General features: G+C 34.7%; 1 protein-coding gene across 13 annotated transcripts in view; it reads right to left on the bottom strand.

The window, feature by feature from the left end:
* Gtdc1 (glycosyltransferase like domain containing 1) overlaps window positions 1-23,447 on the bottom strand; it is a 472,440-nt gene that overhangs the window by 447,917 nt on the left and 1,076 nt on the right. For 3 of the 13 annotated variants that reach the window (XM_063259046.1, XM_063259043.1, XM_063259032.1), the window contains exon 1: window positions 20,554-22,240. The exons of 2 other annotated variants lie outside the window; for them this stretch is intronic. In XM_063259046.1, coding sequence (XP_063115116.1) covers window positions 20,554-20,627 — 74 coding nt within the window. In that variant the 5' untranslated portion in view covers window positions 20,628-22,240. Of the gene's footprint in view, window positions 1-20,553; window positions 22,244-23,118; window positions 23,349-23,447 lie in introns of those variants that run through there. 8 more of the 13 variants (XM_063259044.1, XM_063259045.1, XM_063259034.1 and 5 more) reach the window with 6 other exon arrangements.

Raw genomic sequence — 23,447 nt, forward strand, 5'->3', positions numbered from 1 at the left:
AACATATCACCATGATGAAAATAATGATAGGAAAACCTCAAAGATAGAAACTACAACAAAACCAAAAATGAAGTAGGTACTGTTAAAGAGTTATGCAGTTATAATTTCATTTGAAACACAAAACATTGGGCAATGGTTATGTTTTACTTGATTCTAAACGTCTGGTATAAATAATTTGATAGCTTACAAAGAAGATGACAAGTTCAAAATACGACAGAGAATTTTTTTTAGAAGTTGGAACCAGAGTTCATAACAGATCAACTATAGCAGAAGAAGAACAAAATCAAATGCTCAGGGAACTACATGCACAAAAAAATGTGGAACTGGTGAACAAGCAGGTACATCATAAAGACCTACTATCACAATAGGAAAACTAAAAAGATGTCAACTGTGCCCTACAAGAAAGTATAGGAAAATAAAGCACACATGATATCAGGGTAAGTGTTACTTGCATGGAACATGCAGTTGTCATGTGCAAAGACTGCTTTGGGTAAGACAGTTGAAGCAAGGCTTATTTCCATGACAGATTTTTGCGTTTACATTGTAATTCACATAGGTTTTTATTTTTGATGCTATCTTTTAGGTTTTGTAAGCAAGTTTCTTTTTTTTTTTTTTTTTTTTTTTTTTGCCGGTACCAGGGATCGAACTCACAACCGCCTGCTTGCAAGGCAGGTGCTTATGCCGCTGAGCTAAATCCCCAGCCCCGGTTTTGTAAGCAAGTAAGCGGCAGATATGAAAATGCTGTCTATTCTAAGCATTCATTATATATTTGATATTTTATTTTGCTGATATCTTTTTTCTATGCTGAGATTACTCCTAATAAAAAGAGACATGACAAAATGGCCACATAAGAAAGTTAAGCACATGTACTATCAGCGTAAGCAAGACATGTACATAGAACATGCAGTTGTTATGTGTGAAGACTGCCTTGGGTGTGATAGGTGAAGCAGTTTATTTTTGTAATAAGAGTTCTATTGGTATTTTCATTGTAGTTCATATAGGAATTTATTTCTGATGTTATCTTTTAGGTTTTGTAAGTAAGTACACAGCTAATGTGAAAATGTTGATGACTATTCTAAAAGCGCAATATACTTTAAGAATTTAATGCTTTACTTTATTGATACTTTATGTTCCTGTTAACTACACTGTATAAGAACCTCCTAACAAAACAGCAAGACCACTGAGATCATAAATATGCCCTACAAAACGAAAAGGAAAGCAAAACATACATGTCAGTGTAAGTAATGTGTGTATAGAACATGTTGCTGTTTGTGTACAGACTGCCTCAGATGTGATCATTGAAGTATTTTGTTTTTCTGTAAAGTACCATTGGTATTTTCATTGTAGTTCATATAAGACCAGTGTTTTTTGCACTTTCCTGAAAAAAAGTGTTTTACTCCTATAAAAGTACAAAAAATTCTAACCATACCAAATCTATCACTATAAATGATACATAAAATATTTCCAGGTTAAGGAGCTGGGGATGTGGCTTAGTGGTAGAGCTCTTGCTTTGCATGAACAAGACCCTGAGTTTGACCCCTAGCACTGAAAAAAAGAAAAAGAAAAGAAAAAAAAAAAAAAAACCTATTTTCAGGTTTTTCAAAGTTTACCTTTTATATCTTTAAAAGTATACCTATAAAATTTAATCTTTTGATACTTAATTCTGTGAGATTACTGTTGAAACCTTTTCTACCACTGTTGGAGATACAGCTGTCTACTTGAGTACATATTACTGGTAAATCAATAATGGAGTTGTCTCAGTGTTTACACCATATTTATTTATTTCTTCTTAAGGACTAAGGATGGCAAATAATTGAGTCTTAGATGATACTACGCAGCTTATTCACTTGATATTAATAGAGTCAGCTAATTGTGGATACTTCTCTACCTTTGCGACATTAAAACACTAGTGCATTTTCCCAGAGAACCGTTTTTTAGGCTAACTACACTGCAGCCTATCATTCCAATTAACCAAGATGGTCAGATTCTCAGGCTGTGGTAAAGGATCACAGTTTGCCATGCCCGAAGTACATCACTGAAAAACAACTACAGAGATCTCTGTACTAGCAACATAGTTTTTACATTATACACACTGAGAAAACAAAACAACAGAAACATGAGAGGACAAGGAACAAAGTGACACCTTAAACTCCAAACCCCCACAAAACCAATCCAGGGAGAAAATGAAGGGCAAAATGAGCAAAATACCACATACAAGTTACTTGACAAGATAAGAGAGGTTAGGAAACAGAAAGAGCTATTCAACAGGAAAACAAATAATGGAAGTAATAATCAAAATGATTCAGAAGCTTTCAGAAGACTCTGAGAAAAAGCAAGATTAGCGGAACGAAATTCAAAATATGAATGACCAGTGTGGCAAAAAATTACAGTCCATTAAAAGGTTTCAATCAGAAATCTAGAACATTAAAACTATTAAAATATTGAAACTATGGGCAACAGAAGTGATCAATTTCAGGACACAATTTCCAAACTAGAAGACTGATGCCTTCAAAAGTCAACTACTAAAAGACATCTTAAAAAACAAGAGAATGTGAAAAAATGGATCCAACAGCTGCTAGATGATGCAAAGTCTAGGAATAATTGGAGTAAGTGAAAAACCAAAACACAAGCATAATCTAGTATCAGAGTTGTGGTTTGTTTTAATATCCCCCCAGGGGCTGGGGATTTAACTCAGTGGCTTAAGTGCCTGCCTGGCAAGCATGAGGTCATGAGTTCAATCCCGTACCAAAAAATAAAAAATAAAAAAGTATACATGTCCCCCCAAAGCTTCATGCCATCATGGGAGGTGGGCCTTTCTAGGCAGCTGAGTCTACTGTTTGTGATTGGTTCATTGTGTAGCACTGGGCTTGGTGATGAGAGTGCTTGCTGCACCTGCCCAGGGGCAGGGAGCTGGCATACAATATAAGGAAGGGAAAGGAGGCATGCTTTTCCCTTTTGCCATTTTTGGTCTTGTCGCTTGTGATCACCATGAACAGCCGTCCCATAGGTACACCCCCTGCCTTGGAACCAGCTGAGTATAGACTGAAACCTCCAAAAACTGTTAGCTAAATAAACCTTTCCTTCCCTAATTTTGGGTGTCAGGTATTTTGTCTCAGCAATGAGAGAAAAGTAACCAAGAAAATAAGTCAATGAAATTGAAGAATTAAAAAAATAATAATAATAATAATAACTAAGGAAAGCTCAGGTCCCAACAGATTAATTGCTGAATTCTACAAGAACTTTAGAGAAGATCCAATTGCTAACATTCCTCAAATTCTTTAATGAAATTGAAAGGGATGCAACACTCCCAAAGTCATTCCTGGAAGCAAGTATTATCTTGATTCCAAAACCAGAAAAGGATCCTGCTAAAAAAGAAAATAACAGGCCAATTTCATTAATAAACACAGATGCAAATATCTTCAATAAGATACCGGAAAACAGAAATCCGCAAATCATCAAAAAGATCATACTGCATGACCAAGTACGATTCATACCAGGAATGCAAGGATGGGTCAACAAATCAATAAATGTAATATACCACATAAACAGAAGCAAGAACAAAAATTACATGGTCATCTCAAGACACAGAAAAAGCACTTGGCAAAATCCAATATTCATGTGACAAAAACTCTTAAAGAAAATAGGTACAAAAAGTCTTTATCTCAGCCTGAAAAAAGCCAACTATTACAAACCAGGATGTCTTTGTTAGTTTTCTCATTGCTGAGACAAAGTACTTGATACCCAAAGTTAAAGGAGGAAAGGCTTATTTGGTTCACAGTTTGTAGAGGTTTCAGTCCATAATTGGGTGGTTCCATGGCAGGGTAGCATGGCAGAGGGACACCACATAGGAAAAACAGTTCACAGCAAGCAGAAGACAACAAAACAGAAAAACCACAAGCAGCAAGTAACAAGTGAAGAAACTAGCTCTCTTTATGTCCCTTATATTTTACCAAGTCTTAACTTACCTACCATCAAGCTGCCCTTGTTAAAAATTATTGAATATCAAAAGTACAGGTTTATTTTTTGGATTCTCAATTCTAATGCATTAACCTTGTTTCTATCATTATACCAGTATCACACTGTTTTGAATATTGCAGCTTTGTAGTAAGTTTTGATATCAGGAAATGATTTCTTCACTTTGTTCTTTTTCAAGGTTGTTCTGGTTGGCCACCCTGAATTTCCATGCAAGTTTTAAGATCAGCTTCTCTTTTTCTAAAAAAGAAAAAAAAAAAAAAAAAAAAAAAAAAAACTCTGGGATTTTGATAACATGGAAGCTGCAGATTTTTTGTAATAGTACTTATATTAACAATATCAAGGCCTCTCATCCATGAATTTGGGATGTCTTTTCATTTATCTCCATACTTTCCTCCAATAATTTTTATAGCTCTCAGTAAAGTACCTTTACTACTTTTATTATATTTCTTATTTTTTATGCTTTTCTATGCTTCATAATTTCAGACTGCTCATTGCTAGGATACGGAAATACAACTGAAGTCTTTATATTATAGTTGTAGTATCTTGCCAATTTGTTAATATCATATACGAATTCTAAAACATTTAAATGGATTCCACAGGATTTCTTATATGGAAGATTATGTGACCAACCAAGAGATAATTTTATTTCGTTTTAGTCAGGATGCTTTTATTTCTTTTTCTTACATGTCTTGGCTAGATGTCCAATACAAAACTCAACAGAATTTCTAAGAGGAGCACCCTTGCCTTGTTCCTGATCTTAAAAACACTCACTTTTCCATCATAAAAGATGTTTACTATCATTTTTACAAACATGCGTTTTATCACAATGACGAAATAACTTTTTTCTTTGACAACAAAATCTGACAAGGGTATCTCTCTCTCTCTCTCTCTCTCTCTCTCTCTCTCTCTCTCTCACACACACACACACACACACACACACACACACACACGTATACACATCTTAGTCAACTCACCTGTCCATAACAATACAAAACAAGTGGCTCAAACAACAAGATTTATTTCTTAGCACTTCTAGAGGCTAAAAAGGCTAAGGTGCCAATTAATTCTGTTTCATGGGAGAGGGTCTTCTTCCTGGCTTTGAGACACCTCTCTCCTGACTGTACTCTCATAAGGCAGCAAATGACAGCATAGAGATCCTATCTTTATGACCTTATCAAAACTAACAAAAATTCCATATCCAAATACCAAAACATTGAGTTTAGAGTTTCAACGTACAAATTTTCATGCAACACAAATATCCAGTTTGTAACACACACATCAAAAATAGGCCTCATAAAATGAAGTCAGAAACCAGTTATGAACCATATTAAATCAAATTCAATACAACATAAATATATAACACATCTTGACTATATAAAAGTTTGATCATGGAAATGTAAAGGTTTTAAGATTCAAAATCCAATCAATGTAGTTCACTATGTTAATAAAACTTTTAAGTTTTAAATTACCCTCCTGTCACATGAAGAAAAAACATGAAAAAGATAATATTAACATTAATTTTAGGAAAGACTTTCAGCATATTAAGAATATGAGAAAATTTTTCTTCCTGGAAAGGTTATCTATAAAAAAGTATAGTCAATATCACACATAGTAGGAAAAATTTAAATGGTTTTAGCCTGACATCAGAAGCAAGGCAAGGATGTTCACCTTCATCACTTGTATTTAACAGTATACCAAAATTCCAGTTAATAACACAAAGACAGATAAATAACAGGCACAAAGATTGGAAAGTTGGAAGTAAACTGTCTTTATTTGTGGTCATATACATAGAATATCCTGGCTCAAAAGCACTAGTGGAAAAATTTTCAAGGTAGAAAAAAAACTTCCATATATAAAATTGTTTGTAATTCTATACACTAACAAGTTGCAAATTTTATTTTTAAAAACTACCATTTTCAATAACATTGAAAATATTCATATTTTTTATTCAGTTAGAATAAATTTTAAAAACCAGCACACTAAGCCAGGCATAGGAGCAAATGCCTATAATCTCAGCAGTCTGCAGGCTGAGACAAGAAGACTCCAAGAACAAGCCCATCACAGACAATTTAGTGGCACAGTCAGTCCCTGTCTCAAAATTAATTAATTATATTAATGGCTGAGAACGTGGCTAAGTATGAAGGCCCTGGAATAAACGCCTAAGAATATTAAAAAAAAAATTATCAGCACACCAAAAATCACAATACACTGCTCAGAGAAATTAGGTAGTAACTAAGTTAATGGAGATATCATATTCTTGGATTGGAATGGGTAACTCAGTATCTCTTAGATATTAATGTTTCTCAAACTGAGTTACAGAATTCAATGCAATAGCAACCAAAATCCCATAGACATTTTGAATAAATGAACAAGTCAATTCTATAATTAACATAGAAATGGAAAGACAGTAGTCAAAATAGTTTCAAAAAGACAGAGTTAAATAATTTGCACCACAGGATTTCAAGACTAACAATGTGATGAGATTATATATATATATATATATATATATGCAATATACTGTAGTCTAGGAAGAGAGTTACATATAGATAGATGAGTACACTTTTAACAAAAGTTTCAATAAAATTCAAAGAGTTTTTTTCAACAAATTAAGCTTGACAGGCATGGCAGTATATGCCTGTAACCCCAGCACTTGGCAGGCTGACACATGAAGACTGCTGTGAGTTAAGGCCAGCCTGTGCTACATGGTAAGTTCAAGGCCAGCATGAACTACAGAACAAGATCTTGTCTCAACAAATTAAAAAAATAAAAATAGCAAATGAAGCTCGAGCACTGACTATAGAAAAGATTAGCCCTGGATCTTTACTCCATACTATATACAAAAATCAACTTGAAATAGACTTTACATAAAACTGTAAAATGTCTAGAAGACTATAGAGGAGAAAAATCTTACAAATGGGAGTCAAAGACTGCTTAGACATTTAAAAAAAAAAAGGCCAGATAGACCACAGACCACAAGAAAAGCACTGATACGCTGGATTTAATCAAAATGTAAAACTATTCCCCAATAAAATAAAACATTTCTGGGAAATGGTAGCACACACCTATAATCCTAGTACTCCAGGAGGCCTCCCAGAGTGCTGGGATATAGACATGTACCCCAAGATCAGCTGAAATATTCCACTCTGGAAATTGAAATATCAGAGTTTTACACTAAGACTAATGGATTTTTTTGTATGTTTTGTGATTTACATAAATTCATACAAGTCAGCTAGATACTTTATTCTTGCTCTCACATTTCAAGTACAGCAATATGAATTGATAAGGTACATATTTCAGATAATAATCTGAACACATTCCTAGAGGAAAACATCAAGATAATTATTCTCATTTTGGGAAAACTTTTAAAAAAAATCATGTTATCAAACTAACTGCACTGCCAAATGGTTCTTAGGATCTGTAAAAACCATTATCTCTATTAATAGACTTTGTGATTAGACTTCAATATTTGGTTTTGATGTTTGTAACAAAAGTGAGTAACATTTCCAACTTGATGATGCACACACACCATATCACACAAAGGAAGATACCAAATAAATTGCCAAATGGTATGAAGAAATAGCAAATCTCTCCTGAAATTATAACATGAGCAAGCATGCTTACAACATACTTTGAAAAGTAAAATTTTTATCTAGTGTGAATAAGCATTACCGACTCCTATTCACCCATTTACTCCTAAATGTATAGATTATTCCTAATATTCCTAATTCATCATTCACATAACAATAAAATGCCTTTCCTCCCTCTTAATATTGTTCTCCTCTTTCAAGACCTAACTCAAGGAGTTGGGCACAATGGCACATGCCTGTAGTCCCAGCACTCAGAAGGCTGACCCAAGAAGACTACTACAAGTTTGAAGCCAGCCTGGCCTACAAAGTGAGCTGAAGGTCAGCCTGATCTACATAGCAAGACCCTGTCTCAAAAGGAAGATCCAGGGCCAGGGATTTAAGTGCCTGCCTGAAGTCATGAGTTTAATCCCCATTTTAATCCCCCCAAAAAAAGGAAGATCCAACTCACACTCAGCCTACTCTGAAGCCTCGTGATATATACCATTCTTTTCAGAGACCTACAGTACTACCACCACACCACTACAGTGCTGTGGACCAACTAAGTCATTCTGCCATAGATTAAGCTATTTACACTAAAGATGATTCCTGAGGACAGCAAGTATCATAGTGATCTCTGTTTTCTAATAAATGCTTAGCACAGTACCGTAATTATTCTGTTCTAAACTTTTACCTATTAAACTAGGAAACTGACCAACCAGACTGAACATAAAGGGTTATATCTATCAATTTCATTACTTTTTCAAACAAGAAATCTTTCAAGCACTTTTTCTATACATTTCACCTGGAGTTAATGTACCTCAGCTCATGATATGTATTGGTTTTATGGTATCTCAATTTCATCCCACTTTTCACATATAGATTTTCTATTAGGGAATCATAAAAGTATTGGTATATAATACTACATAAAAGTATTGGTGTATAATACTACATATATTATATTAATATCAAAGGCAACCTAGTAGTTGACTTCTAAGAGTCCAGATACAACACCTACGAATATATCACATCATTGCTTTTGAAAGGGGCTCCAATGTCATTATACAACGTTAAGTCATTCCTGTTAAAAGCTGTTAAATTTTAATATTTTCCTATAGTACATGGTGGCCTTTCAGATTATTTCTGCATTTATTAATTACCAGAAAAAAAAAATCAGGTCATCAACTGCAAACACAAAACAAATCAGTAGCTGTTAGATTCTCTATTTCACATCTTACTCCAAGACTGAATGTACCATTTAACTTTTAGTATTCTCATCAGGGTATTGGGATCATTCCATCTGCTTTCAAGGTTGTGAAAAGAAGTAGAAATAAATTTCTACAATATCTTAATGCCTGACAGGAGAGATTTCCAATAGAAAGTTCATTGTATCTATTCCACTGATACTTTTTCCTCTAACATCATTAGCAATCTAAATATACAGAAGCTTTATCCTTACCTTACACATTTAGATCTTATTCTCCTGTTTATATTCTAACAACCCACTATGTAGAATACTCTTACTTTTTCCATTCAAAAAAAATTATCTCCCACTCTCCCTAAAAAAAATAAAATAAAATAAAAACGCAGCTTTAACTAGGGATTATGAAGGCAGAGGGAAAGGAAAGGTAGAAGGATCCACTTAAATTCACAGTTGTACTAAAATAAAAATAACACATATTTATTATACTTTGAACTTATATTAATTTTTCTCCAAGTCTTTCTTGAAGACCTTCCTCACATCCTTTACATATCACAACTAAGTCAGTCTTTTGTAAAACACAGTTGGTAGAAAGAAGGATGTACTGTATCTAATCAATTCTTAACACACTCCAAATCCCAATGTTTTGTTATTTCAAAAAGCTGTTCATGAGAAAGTTGCTCAGACTGGACTCAAACTTGCAATCCTCCTGCCTTAGTTTCTAAGTAACACTGATTACAAGTGTACACCACCACATCCAGCTCAAAACTAGTTGTAAATACATGAATTTTCTTCTTCTCTTCATTATACTCAACAAATAACTAATGGCTCCAGAATTATCTTAAAGATGTAACACAGATGCATTTTTCAACTATGTTCTCAATTTAAGTATCACCACTCATTCTTCAATGTACTACTTTTATGAGATGCCTCTCAATTTCATTATGGATATACAAATGAACTACATATTAAACTGTATTTATGTACTCTTCCATATTACATTTTTAAAAAGTTACTTTAAAAGGAAAACAAAATAACTGCAATCTATAGTGATCTAATTACTGCCTCTTGCCTCATATATGACTTTCAAAAGTCCACAACAGACTTGCTGATTTGAATGGACCATCAATGTTAAATTCACATCTCTAATTAAAAACACCCTGCCAGGGGCTGGAGACTTAGCTCAGCGGCATAAGTGCCTGCCTTGCAAGCACACGGTCTCAAGAGTTCAATCCCCAGTACTAATTAAAAAAAAAAAAAAAAAAAAAAAAAAAACAACACCGTCTATAAAGTAGAAAGCTTCTTGCTGCTCTGAACACACACACAAAAACTCCTGGTCTTCCTAAAGTGACTTATATTTGAAAATGGCAAAGTTTTTCAAGTATTAATCACAATAATCCCAAATTCAATCCAGAGTAATTCAATTATGTAATTTATTAATGAAGGATAGGGCATTTTGATTCAAAATCACAGAATTTTAGGATCTAAGCACCTACAAAAACATCCCTCTCCTTCCAGATGTGAAATGCAAGGTACTAAAACACTGTAACATACACATCTTTCAGTTACAAGCACTGATTCAATTTTTAAAAGGCTTAAAAAGGCATAAAATAAATTCTGATCTCTAAAATGCTTTGTAAATTAGATGTGTCTAACCTTCTACTAACCAGTATTCTTTTAGGATGGCTATGATAGTTATACTGTTCTCTGACCAAAAATATGGAATCATGACGCTGCCATACTGACAAAGTGAATGGTACATGCTTTAAGATTTCAAGGTAAGCCAATGAGGGAATCTGTTCTGTTTATGGATAAGCTATACAAGCTATATAAAATATAATCTATGTTTTATATCCTGTCAGAACTTTTGTTAAATGTTAGATAAAAGAAAAATCTTGACAATTAATTGAGGGGAAAATGGGATTCAACTGTAGGGGATTCAGGACTGCTTTAATGTTATTGAAGGGGGAAAACTAAAAATTTTAAATAAAAAACATGTGCAGGATACCCACCAAGACCAAGTGGACATGTTTGGCAGGCCTGACAACATGACATTTCTTCCTTTGTGTAAACCAGTCTTTGCTGCTCTGTGTAACTGACCTTACAATGTAACTTAAAATGTAATAGGACATTCCTTCCTTTGTATAACCCATGATATCACCTAACTCTCTGACAATATGCTCCGAACTCCCCTATGTACCTCTCTGCTTATTTTCCCTTTAAAACCCCTGAAACTTCAACCAGGCCAGCCTCTGGCTGTTTGGGAAGAGAGCCCAGTCAAAAGCTCACCCATGTAATAAACTGCCTCATTATCCTTCTAAGAGCCATTTCTTTCCATGTTTGGTCTATTTTCTATAACAATATACGTAGACATATACTTGGGCCGGGAATTTAGTTCAGTGGCCTAAGTGCCTGCCTGGAAGGCCTGAAGTCGTGAGTTAAATTCCCGGTATCACCAATAAATAAATAAATAGACATATATCCAAAGCAGGGACACTTAATCAGATAAAGTATCAATTTGGCTCAAAATTACTTTGATGTTCCAGTTTTCCTATGATTCAACAGCTCCTAAAATACACAGGGTTACTTTCAAATCCTAACTGCTTCTTAAATCTTCTTCTTAAATCTGCTTCTTCAACTTAGTTTACTGTTCTGAAAAATACTAATTTATAATTTCAAATATTCTATGCACACTAATTCAATATAGTACGATACTATTATTTTCTATTAAATCTAAATATCTACTCCAAAAGATCCTTCCCTGTAAAATTACAGGTGGCTTTTTGCAAACAGAAATATATGTTAAATGTGCCATATGAAAGCACAATTTCAAGACTCCCAAGAAAAACTTCCAGGCAAAAATCACAATCCTTAAACTAACCTATTCAATAAACAGCTGTTATTCTTCCTTTATTTTCCTTAGAGTAAGAGAATCCAATTCTAAAGGTGTAACTATACACATTATATGAATAAAGCCAGAATCTTTGAAGTTCAATTACCAAGGTGAGTATTATGTACCATTACAGAATGATAATATAGTACACATTTCCCAAGCAAAGATCAAATTTAGTTCAATCACACCAAGCACTATTACCATTTTTTTTTTTCATTTTTGTTTTTATTTAGTCATGAAGTCCTTGGAATCACAGTAGGGCTTGATGCCATATTGGTGTCACACTCTGTCAGTCATCCAGAAAATATGCCAGACTTCTCTTTCAACTTCTTTGTCAACTAGGGCATCACTGGACTCAGCAAGCAGTTCGCACAGACAATTTCAGTAACAGATTTTAGATCTCTGTGCATAATAGATGGCAATTCTTATGAAGTATCCATTCTGTATTACAGTTGAGAGATTTGAACCTGCTGCAGATGTCACATCTAAATTCTTGAATGGATTTTTATCATCAGTGTCACCTATAAAACAAGACAGTGTCACCAACAGCATTGTCCAAGAGAACATCTATTTCAGTACTGCTAAGCTTTCTGCAAAGTAACTGGTAAGTCATTTATTTCCAAAAACAACAATCAGCAAATAAGAGTGCTTGGGCCAAAATCCAACTTGCTGCCTGTTTGTATATAGCTACAATCTAAAAATGGGTCTTAAATTATTAAATGGTTGAATTCGTTTTTTAAAAAAACTAATATTTTGTGGCATGTGAAAATAATATGAAATTCAAATTTCAGTTTTCATAAATCAGGCATTATTGAAACATACACATGAGCCAGGTGTGGTGGCTCATGCCGGTAATCCCAGCACTTGGGAGTCTGAAGCAGGAGGATTGTTGCAAGTTCAAGACCAGCCTGGGCTACAAAGTGAGCTCAAGGCCAGCCTAAACTGCATAGCGAGACCCTGTCTCAAAAAAAAAAGAAACATACACATGTTCCTTTCACCTATCTATTTTCCCTACGGATACTTTCATGTTATAGTAGCAGATCTCCAGAAGTGCAATAATGACTGCCTGACCTAGAAAGCCTAAGTATTTACTATTTGGTTGTATAAAGGAATTTTACCAAAGCCCAACAACCTACAAGATTTTTTGGTGGACACATATGCAGTATCTTAGGGTTGCTGCACAATACTGTTAGTAGGAAAATTATATACTTAACTGTTCCTCTGCCTTACTTCCCAATTATTCAAGGAACAGTACGTATGGGACCAACTGTGTCCCTCCAATGCAAACTACTGTAGTCACCTTGCTCTCCCTTTTGCTTCAGGCTTGCTTCAGTCTGAGGTAATCAATACTGATATGAGGCAGGATAAGACAAAGAGCTCAGTTTCACATCAAATTCTAGTTCTACAGCATTGTCCTCTGTTTTATAACCACAGTCTTCCATAACAGGCTTCCTGCACTGGACACCAGTCTTAAATATCTGTATTTCCTGCCGGAGACCACAGGACAATGAACTAATAGAATATTTTGGCTGAATGTAGCCAGCTAATTGTCAGTCAGCTTACTCCTGGTCTAAGAGCCATGCTGTTATGCTGTAACACGGATTTGTTCTGGGCTTCCCTACAGCCTGCATATTTCAATACTCTTGGCTCTACGCTTCCTGGTCATGACTGATCCTGGAATTCATCAATTTCTTTTTCCTACAAACCTCTAATATAAGTTTACTCTCCCCCACTGACCTGTCATTCTGTTGCTTGACCTCAATTCAAACAAATATAATAAGCAAATATAAAACACAATAAAGCATAATTTCACACATTATGATGGATTTTTTTTTTTTTTGGTACCAGGGATCAAAGTCATGATATCACCCTTGTCAGGCGGCACTTATGCCTCTGAGCTAAATCCTCAGCCTATGATGGATTTTTCAGCTTAAAACATCTCTTACTTTTTTAGCATCTACCCCAAAAGAGAAGATATCATTAAGAATCGTCTCCAGAACATCTCATTTCTTCTGTTTTTTCCCTCCACTATTGCCAGCTGGTCCAAAGTTTCAGTACTTGCTTCATCTAAGGGTGTTATTAGATGTCCATGTAACTTGTGTCTTCTAATGATAACTCCAGAATGCTTCTCTTTCTGTATTAAAGCTTTCACAATCCTGTTTCTAAGATGAAGGGTACAGTACTGAAGCATCTCTTGACACTGCTGAATTGCAATTACAGTATCTGTTTGATTAGATTTCTAGGAGTTAAAACACAGTTCCCTGTCTCAAATATTTAATAGCTCTCATAAGGCTGAAATGCTTATAATAGAACCCATCTGTAATTCACAGTATATTTATTGCAAATAGCTAATTCTCAAGTACAACTGTAAAGTGTAGATTAACTGTACTACAAAACCGCTATGAAATAACAGAATGGATTTCAGAACAAATGGCAGTTTATTTTCTACATAGTGAGCTCCACTTCAACCCCAAAGTAGCATATCATGGTAAAGAGTTCCTAAAACTACAATATCCAACAACCAAAAGAGTGCCATCAATTAGGAAGAGGTTGGGATGACTAGTAATTATATCGCAACTTTGAGTAGTAACTCTACAGGTAACATCCATCTTAAAAAACTAGTATCTTCTTTAAAAACATATACATAAATCATCTGCTTATTTGATAAATATCACAGAAATATAGTGGCATATCCTTACAACTGAGAAAAGAAACTAGAGGCGTGTAATTCATATTTTAGAGGAATACTCAAAAGACTAAATCATTGGAACTCAACTCATTTTGAGCCTAGCCTCCTTTTCCTTAAAAGTTCTCGAACTTCTGTCAGGACTCCTTGTGTTCTTAAAACTACTTCCCAACAGCTTTGTCTATGTAGGTTACAATTATCAACTTTTACCATATCAGAAATTAAATGAGAAAACCTTGTGTTAATTTCACAATCCTGTTTCTAAGATGAAGGGTACAGTACTGAAGCATTTTTATAAATTTAAGACAATATTTCTACACAAATTTCTCATTTTATGCAAAATTGCTTTCAAATTTTAAAAGCCTAGAAAACTGATACTTGTACAAGTCTTCAAATTTCTTTCATATTTAGCATATCTTTAAAAAAAGGCAGATTTTTGTATTAGCGTCTATATTCAATCTGCTGTGGTTGGTTGCTTCCACTGAGCTATGTGAAAAAAAGTGGCCTCACAAAAACAATGAGAAGAACAGAAATATTCTTTAATGTTGATAATTTGTTCTGATAATTAAGAATTTTTCTTTTTATACTACACCATTACTTAAGTTATAATATGTAATCCAATGTATACGAACTTTTGCTTTCTGTTACTGGGTATTTGAAAGAATCTTGCCACCCCCTAAGTACTGAGAATCAAACTCTGGGGCACTGGACTGCTGAGTTACAACCCCAAACCTTTTTTTTTTTTTTTTTTTTGCTGGTCTATTTGTTTCTTTGTTTACGTAAGATTTCCTTAGGTTTTCCAGGCTAGCCTCGAACTTAAGAACCTCATCCCTTAATCTCTCAAGCAGCTGGTGTATACCTCCTCACATAACTATGACAAGAAGGGCTGGAGATTTAGCTCAGCACCTGCCTGGCAAGCACATGGTCATGAGATCAAACCCTGTTCCCCCCCGCCAAAAAATAAATAAATAAATAAACTATGACAGGATCTTTTATCTATGATTTTATAACAACTGGTCACTGAAAATACTGGTTTACTGATTTATACAGATACTACAAGTCTTAACATAATTCATTATACAACAATAAGAGCCCATTCACTAATATCACCATTACTCCATCAGAAAAATTTTTAAATATTGAAAAGTTGACAAGAGCACAGCAGGTAACCGAGTTTTCTAAAATCTCAATTTTACTTTAAAGTTCAAAATTGGAGGGCTGGGGATTTAGCTCAGTGGCATAAGCGCCTGCCTTGCAAGCAGGCGGTCGTGAGTTTGATCTCCGGTACCAATAAAAAGGAAAAAGATAAAAAAAAAAGTTCAAAATTGGATCACTAGAAACACACATTCTTAGTTGTTTTTCTTAAAATGACAGGCTCACTTTGCTAATTTTCAAGAAAATAACTGCAAATAACTTTAAATAATCATGGTTTGGTACCCCCCTTTTTAAAAGTAAAAGTGATATTTCACGAAAAATATGGCTAGTTTCACTGGCAACTCAAAAGCCATCACATAGGTGTTTTCTCTCTTGCTGAACAATACACACTGGTGATTCAGAAGTGCTTTTTGCATCTTTCCTATATCATTACACCAAATATTAAAAGAATACTTGAGTCAAGATTTAGCAAAAGTGTAACTGTTACTATTTCCTCAAAGATTTTATTGATTAGTTGATGATACTGATAACTAAACCCAGGGAGCTCTGAGCAATATATTCTCAGTCCTTTTTTTATTTTATTTTGAAATAAGGTCTCCATAAGATGCCTCAGCCTTAAACTTGCAGCTCTCCTGCCTCAGCCTCGCACATGGCTGCAATTACTGTACAAGCAATGAACTACTACACCCAGCTTCAATCAAGGTCAAGTGAAATCAGCTGTTTTGTTTTAACTGTAAATGTATGTCAGTGGAGAACACAGATGATTGCCAGTGCTACTTTATGCCACTGACATTTAATTTTTACTAAATTGCCCAACAGTTATCGCTTTTACAAATGCAGGGCAAATGTCAAGGCAAAAAGGTAAAAAGTATTACTGAAATATTTTCATGAACTTCCTACAAGGGACTCAGTAACTCCTCACAAGTCTATTCGTCTCAAACCAGGAATCATACTATCTCAAAGAAACAATGAAATCTATGAGTGATAAATTCCTCCAAAATCCAGTCAGCTGATCCAAGGTAAATATTCCCCATATATCAAATAGCTGCATAAATTAATTTTAACTCAAAATTAAATGAACACTATAAACAACAGCAACATTTAGTGAGCATGTGCACATACTATTTCATTAATCTTCCTGATAACCCTACCCTATTAGATGTTATACTACAGATGACAAAACCTGGGGTAAATATCTACCAATATTTAATAAATTCAGACACAACAAATAGTTATCTTTTACTATACTTTGTATGTTTTATCATATATGAAAATTTTGAATAGAACAGCTAATGTACCCTGTTCTGGGTGACTCAAATGAAAACTGATGGATTGTGTGTTTGTTTTTAAATCCCAATCAGTCTAACTCCAGAATATACTAATCAGTTTCATATTATTACAACAAAATACCTGGTAAGTGTACTTGTGAAGAAAAGAAGACTTACTTAGCTTAGAATTTTGGAGGTCTGTGGTGTGGGCCTTGGCAATGGTGATACTAGACGGTAGGAGGGAACACTAAAGGAAGTACTCCCATCTCAAGCAAAGAGAAAGAGGATCCCATCAGGGTCCTACAATGTCCCTTGAGGATATGCTCCCAGTGACTTAAGAATCCCACAAGGTTCTGACTCTTACAGGTCTACAGTATTGCCTGCAACCACCACATTGGAGCCTTTAAAACATCAACCTCTGGAGTTCTCTCAACATCCAAATTACAGGAATTTCATACACAGTTTGTCTCTCTACCATTCTAAGTATATAATCTGTATATCAATAGACTAATGGATATAAAGGTCTTATATAGTTTTACATCAACTAAGACCCCTATCTAGTTGCAAAGATTTTTATTTTTTTTTTTTACTAACTTCAAATGAAACAAAACATATTTCCCCTTAAAATATCAACTCACATTACTTAAATACAATAACAAATTAATACTTCTAAGATTACTTTTTCAAAAACTCAACATTGCCAAGTAATGTTATCCCCATTTTCTAGATGAGGAAACTGAAACTTACAGTACTACCCAAAGGCACACAGTTCATAAATGGTACAGATTCAAAGTCAGTCTGGATGATTGTCTCACTCAAAATCTTCGATCACACTGCATGCCTATTTAGGAAGGCCTCCAGCAATGACCTAGGAAATACTTCTGAGACCTATACACAAAATGTGTTGATACGACATGCTACACACAAAGCAACTGAGATATGAATCAGCTTGTATCATTAAAATCAAGAGATGAAAAAGAAGCTGGTGCATGCTAAAAATATAGACATGTTTTAAGATCTTCAAGGAAAGAACCTATAAATTATGTTAAAGAAGTAAATTCATTTATAAAGATGTCAGCATACATCTACGTGAACGACACAAGCTTGCCTCCATTTAAAAACAAACCACCAAAAAAGGCCCAGAAGACAAGGTCATCACAGCTACCCAGGCTCTCTACAGATTACACAATAGCTTTCAAATACCAGGAGACCAGGAATGCTGCAAATCTTAAGTCAACTTTAGCAGAAATCTTTTTCATCAACCATATCAGTAAAATTTACATTCACAATGGCATCTAAAAATGTCAGGGATTATGTCCTGACGTTTGTCTCTCCTTTAAGGATTCATCCTGCAAAGATGGCTGATTAATGTTACATCCTAAGGAAGTCAAGGTGGAAGGAATCACGATTTATCCAGCTCAATTTTTAGCCTTACAACAGGCTAAAAATCAACTTTTTAAACAACTTTTTAAACAATTTAGAAGTTTAAACAACTTGAGATTAATCAGAGATTAATCTCAATCAAAAGAGATTAATTTCAATCAAATCATATTCTCAGAGTTCCCACATACATTTTGACAGGAAGGTGACAAAATGGAAGACTGTGGTATACCACCTAAAGTGGGCAAGTTACACAGGGCCAGCAGAGAGATGCAATTAACTCTTCACAGAATACCACCTTGGATCCTTCCTTCTGTGACAAAGGGGAAAAAAACTGCAGAGCAACTTTGCTTCCTCCCATCAATTAATTCCTGGCATGATCAAAGGAATCACAATCTAGTACCATAAAAGCAGCTGACAGATATATAAAAAGAAAAAAATCAAAATTGAGGTCACATCTTACAACATGCATCATTTACACTAAGAATTCCCCCACTTATCTGAATTAATTTCATGTAACTCACTTCATTCAGATACTGTAATTGAAGTCTTCCTGTTAAAGTTGTAAAGTGTTTACTCAACATAATTAGTTAACTGTTCACTTAAAAATACCACTACAAAAATTATCACTCTTTCCCCTCTACATGTACTACACAATCTTTAAGTATGAAATTTTGGTCTTCACGGGAAATTTAGTTCAAAAATCCTCTTTAAAAAATTAGTATAAGAAATTCCACAAGAAAAAGTTATGGTCATTACCTTTTTAATACAAAGTGTTTGTATTTCTTGCTAAAGACATGGTAATTTGGGTATTCAATACATGACTACTGTTCTGAAACCAAATTAAAGGTTTAGACTACTAAAGAGTTTGATGACTTGTCTCAATATAACAACTAAGATTGTATGGAGAACAAAATCAAAAAGGTCTCTTTTTATGAGCAGGCATTTAAGGGCCTTTTAATGAGAATTTACTCTTTAGTATATAATTACTAATGAGCAAAAATAGGGCCATTAAACTGACTTCTTTATAGTGCCATAAAACTTCTATGAGTAAGAAATATAAAATAATATATACATTCAAAAAACTTGAGAAAAATTAAAATGTATAATGCCTAATAATTCAATATAGTGACATTTGTATACACTGTCTTAAATAAATGTTCTGCCAGATGACTGAAGCCATTTTACGTCAATTTGCTTATATTTTAAAATGTACATACGCCCTAATACTAATGATTACCTCAATTTCTTGAATGAATTCTGAATTCATCTATGAATAAGTTTCCCACAGACAGAACTTATTAGAATGAAATTATATAATCTATATTTATCATGTGCTATGTGCCAAGCATTATCTGAATGCTGTGAATAATACAAAGATCAGGACAAATTCAGTACTATTCTTGGGGTACACATAGTCTGGAAAGAAAGACAGGAAATTATCGTGGTACAGGAATATATAATGACACCTGACAAAATGAAAACTCAAAACTTAAAGAAGAGCAGAAGATCACATACAGTATTTGAAAATAACTAGCTACCAGTGAAATGAAACAAAAATCATCTGTTAAATGTTTCTCCACTAAGAAAGTAGCAAAGAAACTAACCCATGGATAGTCAAGGAAAGCATTCTAAATCAGACCAGATGCATCCAGCTTGTCCTCTAGTCCTTAATTCAAATGAAATGTTCCCCCTCAAAAAGAATTCAAATGCCCAGCTCTCAGGGTCTTAAGAAGTCAGTCTGGTGAGTTTGAATGTAAGGGACAGTACAACAGTGTCTCGGTTCTGAAAGACCTCTATCATGTACCTATCAGGAATAAGACATCTCCCCTTGGAGGCCACACCAAGGAGTGTGGCCAAGGGAAGAAGCTGGTCAGTCCGCTTATAGGGCTTAAGCAGACTTAAGGTTCCATTTCCACCAAAGACCTGGATTAGAAAAAGAAACCACAGAAGAACTTTATCTATGGACTATTTAGCACTTACTAAAGGACTGTGGAATTTCTCCTCTGGATACTTTTGAAAATAAGCACTCCAAAAATAATTATATATTTAAGTAACATGTGTGGCCCTACTGAGTATGAGTAAAAGGACTAAATACCTATAGTCTGAAACCATATCCTACATTCATCTGTAACTATACTGAAATACTCTAATTGCCTCACACATACTTTGTTAAAGGCATATACTTACATAATCACTGATGAGAAACATGTTTAAAATTAAAATCTCACAGGTAAACTGAGTATCTGCCAAGGATGTGCTGTGACACCGTACCTCTGTGCAGTGGATGCTCAGAGCACCAGAATCAGTGCACATCACTCCTTCTGCAAGAGACTGGAGTAGAAACTGGAAACTTCTTAATGCAAATTTGGTCTAGAGGAAAGATGATGTGAGATAACCGCTTCATATGAACATCATCCTAATTTACTTACTGTACATTTGTTTTCAGTAATAGTCTCAGCAGGAAAAAAAGAACTCCAAAGATGTCCCCATAAAGGCTATACATAGTATAACCATAGTGTGGTACACACAGTCTAGAAAGAAAGACAGGAAATTACCATAGTACAGGAACATATAATGACACCTGACCAAATGAAAATTCACACCACTCCCCGTGTTCACGTAAGAATCACTATGGAACTGGACCTGCATTTGCTAGGCCCAGTTTAGCAACACTCTTCAAATGATAAAGTAGCTGTACTTTCCAAAAAAATGCTTGAAATTTTTCTTCAGTTTTTTTTTTTTTTTCTAAATAAACACAACCCTGCAAGCTACTAAAGAAAGAAGAGGTAAGAATAAGCCTAACAGAAAGAAAATCCACTGTTTTACCTTTTAATTGTCACCAAAATGAACTATACCATTATCATTTTAAAACTGTTTAAAACATCATTTCACGATAACTGGCCAAAAACAGTCTGAACTCGAAAAGTTACACTCCTTACAAAGGACGACATGCAACAAAAAACAAAAAAAAAAATCAATGCTTATAAAATGAAACCAACGCTCTAAAAACACAGTATATGCCTGTAATCCTGCCACTCTGAAAGACTAAGGGAGAATCACAAGTTAGCCCCACTTGGACAACTTAGTGACTTAGCTTAGAGACTCAGTAACTGTCTCAAAATAAAGGGCTGGGAATACAGCTCAGTGAAAAGGCTCTAGGTTCAGTTCCCAGTTACACACACACAAAAAAAAGTGGCCTATAATAACAATTGAGGGTCATTCAAATCACTGTTATCAAAGTTTGTTTCAGTAGAAACTTTGTACTGTTCTCCACTGAATTTAAATAATGATGTCCTTTCCCAATGTCATAGTGACTAACAAATGTTAGAGAACAAAATTCATGTTAAGTTTCTTCTCCCAACTTTTTAAAAAGTATCTGTTATCTGTTCTGTTTTAATAGTAGAATTATGCCTATCGGTATCTAGTTGAACATAAAAAGAACACATGCTATTTCAAGTTAACTACATCATGATTCAAGACTTTCTGGCACTCTGCTACCAGAAAGACCACAAGCATTTACAGAGTGCCCACTACAATGGGCATATATAGATTAATAAAATATGTCCCATTGTTTGTGAAGTCCCTACCAACAAATGAGCAACAAGGATTACTAAATGCCTAAACACAACGCTGTTCCATAGAAGATGCAAAAAGTTAACTCCATCCCAGATTAAGACTTCAGGGCTCCTACATTTAAGGATGAACAAAAAAAAAGTGATGTTGGAGATGCTAGAATTGAATTACTTAGTACATGTGTCCCAGAAACTAAATTACACACACAACTCAAAGAAATACTTTAAGAAACGGTTTTAAAATACCAACCTAGGAATAACATATACTACAGTCCCTTAAGAATATGAACGATTCTTTAAGCAAAATACAGTAACTAAATTCAAACTAAACTAGAAAGCAATCTTGTATTTCAATGGATAGAATGTAAATATTTCCTAATTATAAATAACTTGTGTCATTTTTTAATGTAGGGGAAAAATACACTAACCACACTAATTAAAGAGGAAGAGGAGATATTTACAAATTGATCGGGCTGGGGATACAGCTCAGTGGCACAGCATCTGCCAAGCACAAGGTCATGCGTTCTAACCCTCATACAAAAAAAAAAAAAAAAAAAAAAAAAAACAGCTAACATGATCAAGGGAACTGGGGATACAGCCCAGTGGTAAATAACACGCTAAGGCCCTAAATTTCGTTCTCAGCACCAAAAAAAAAAAAAAAAAAAAAAAAATTAAGAAGTACAAAAACGTATGACAAACTTTGCTACAAGAATATCCGCGGGTATGGCTTGAATTACCTAGTGAAGTGCTTAAGACTACTAGTTTTGTCAGCTATCTTCAGGAAATTGTTTTTGATTCTTAATTTCTCTGAAAATTAGGAAGGGCTGAATTACACTCCAAAGGCCCCATACAAATGAAACACTGTACTGTAGTGGTTCATAGGACTAAAATGTCAATGATTTCAAAATTGTAAAGATGCCACCTTAACTTCTCACGTTGATATTGCTATAAATGCACGATTTTCCACTTTATCTCAGTATGATGCTTCAGATATCACCCATTCGCTGTTTTCAAGTTTGTCAAAGTAAATTTCATGATTCAAAAGATACTCCCCTCCAACCCTCAATTGTAAACAGTGTTTCACTCTTAAGAAACCTGTAAAAGAGTGGGAACTGAGAGGACTTTATTTCACATCGGACCTAGAACGCACTAATTAAAATTCGATTTTGAACTCGGTGTGTGGTTCCTACATGAAATTCCTGTCACACTTAAAAGTTTACGGTCAAACAGGTTAATAGAATGCAATAAAATGGCTTTGCAGATCATTCAGAACTCATTTCAGCAGCTCCTTTACTTAAACACTATGTTAAGGTTTAGACCTTAGAATTATCTTAGGAGTAGCACGGAACAATCAAGGTAAGCCCTAGCGTATGGGACTACAAATTGAAATGTAGTTTATGTGGAAAATCACCTTCAACTCACCATTTCCATTTCACACTACGATACAGTTGAAGGAAAAAACGTAAAGGCTTCCCTTTGAAGATGCTATCACGAGGTCTCGAGGTACTAAACCTAAGATACTCCAATTAGCACAGCTCTGAGAAGATTAAAAGTTGCATTTGCAGGGAGAGAAGGCAACCTCCGGGCCAAAGGTTTTCTCAAAGTACCATCGAAACTTCACTGCTGGGAATAGTCATAGATCTACCAGACTTAAATTCAGACAACCTTTTCACCCGAAAAGACGGTCAATGTGAACCCCGCTGCGCCGAATCCGGGGGGTGTGGGGGAGGCACCTTGAGGTCCTCCGCCTC

The sequence above is a fragment of the Cavia porcellus genome, unplaced genomic scaffold (assembly GCF_034190915.1).
Source record: "Cavia porcellus strain 051 isolate PalLab524CR breed Dunkin Hartley unplaced genomic scaffold, mCavPor4.1 scaffold_12, whole genome shotgun sequence".
Taxonomy (NCBI): Eukaryota; Metazoa; Chordata; class Mammalia; order Rodentia; family Caviidae; genus Cavia; species Cavia porcellus.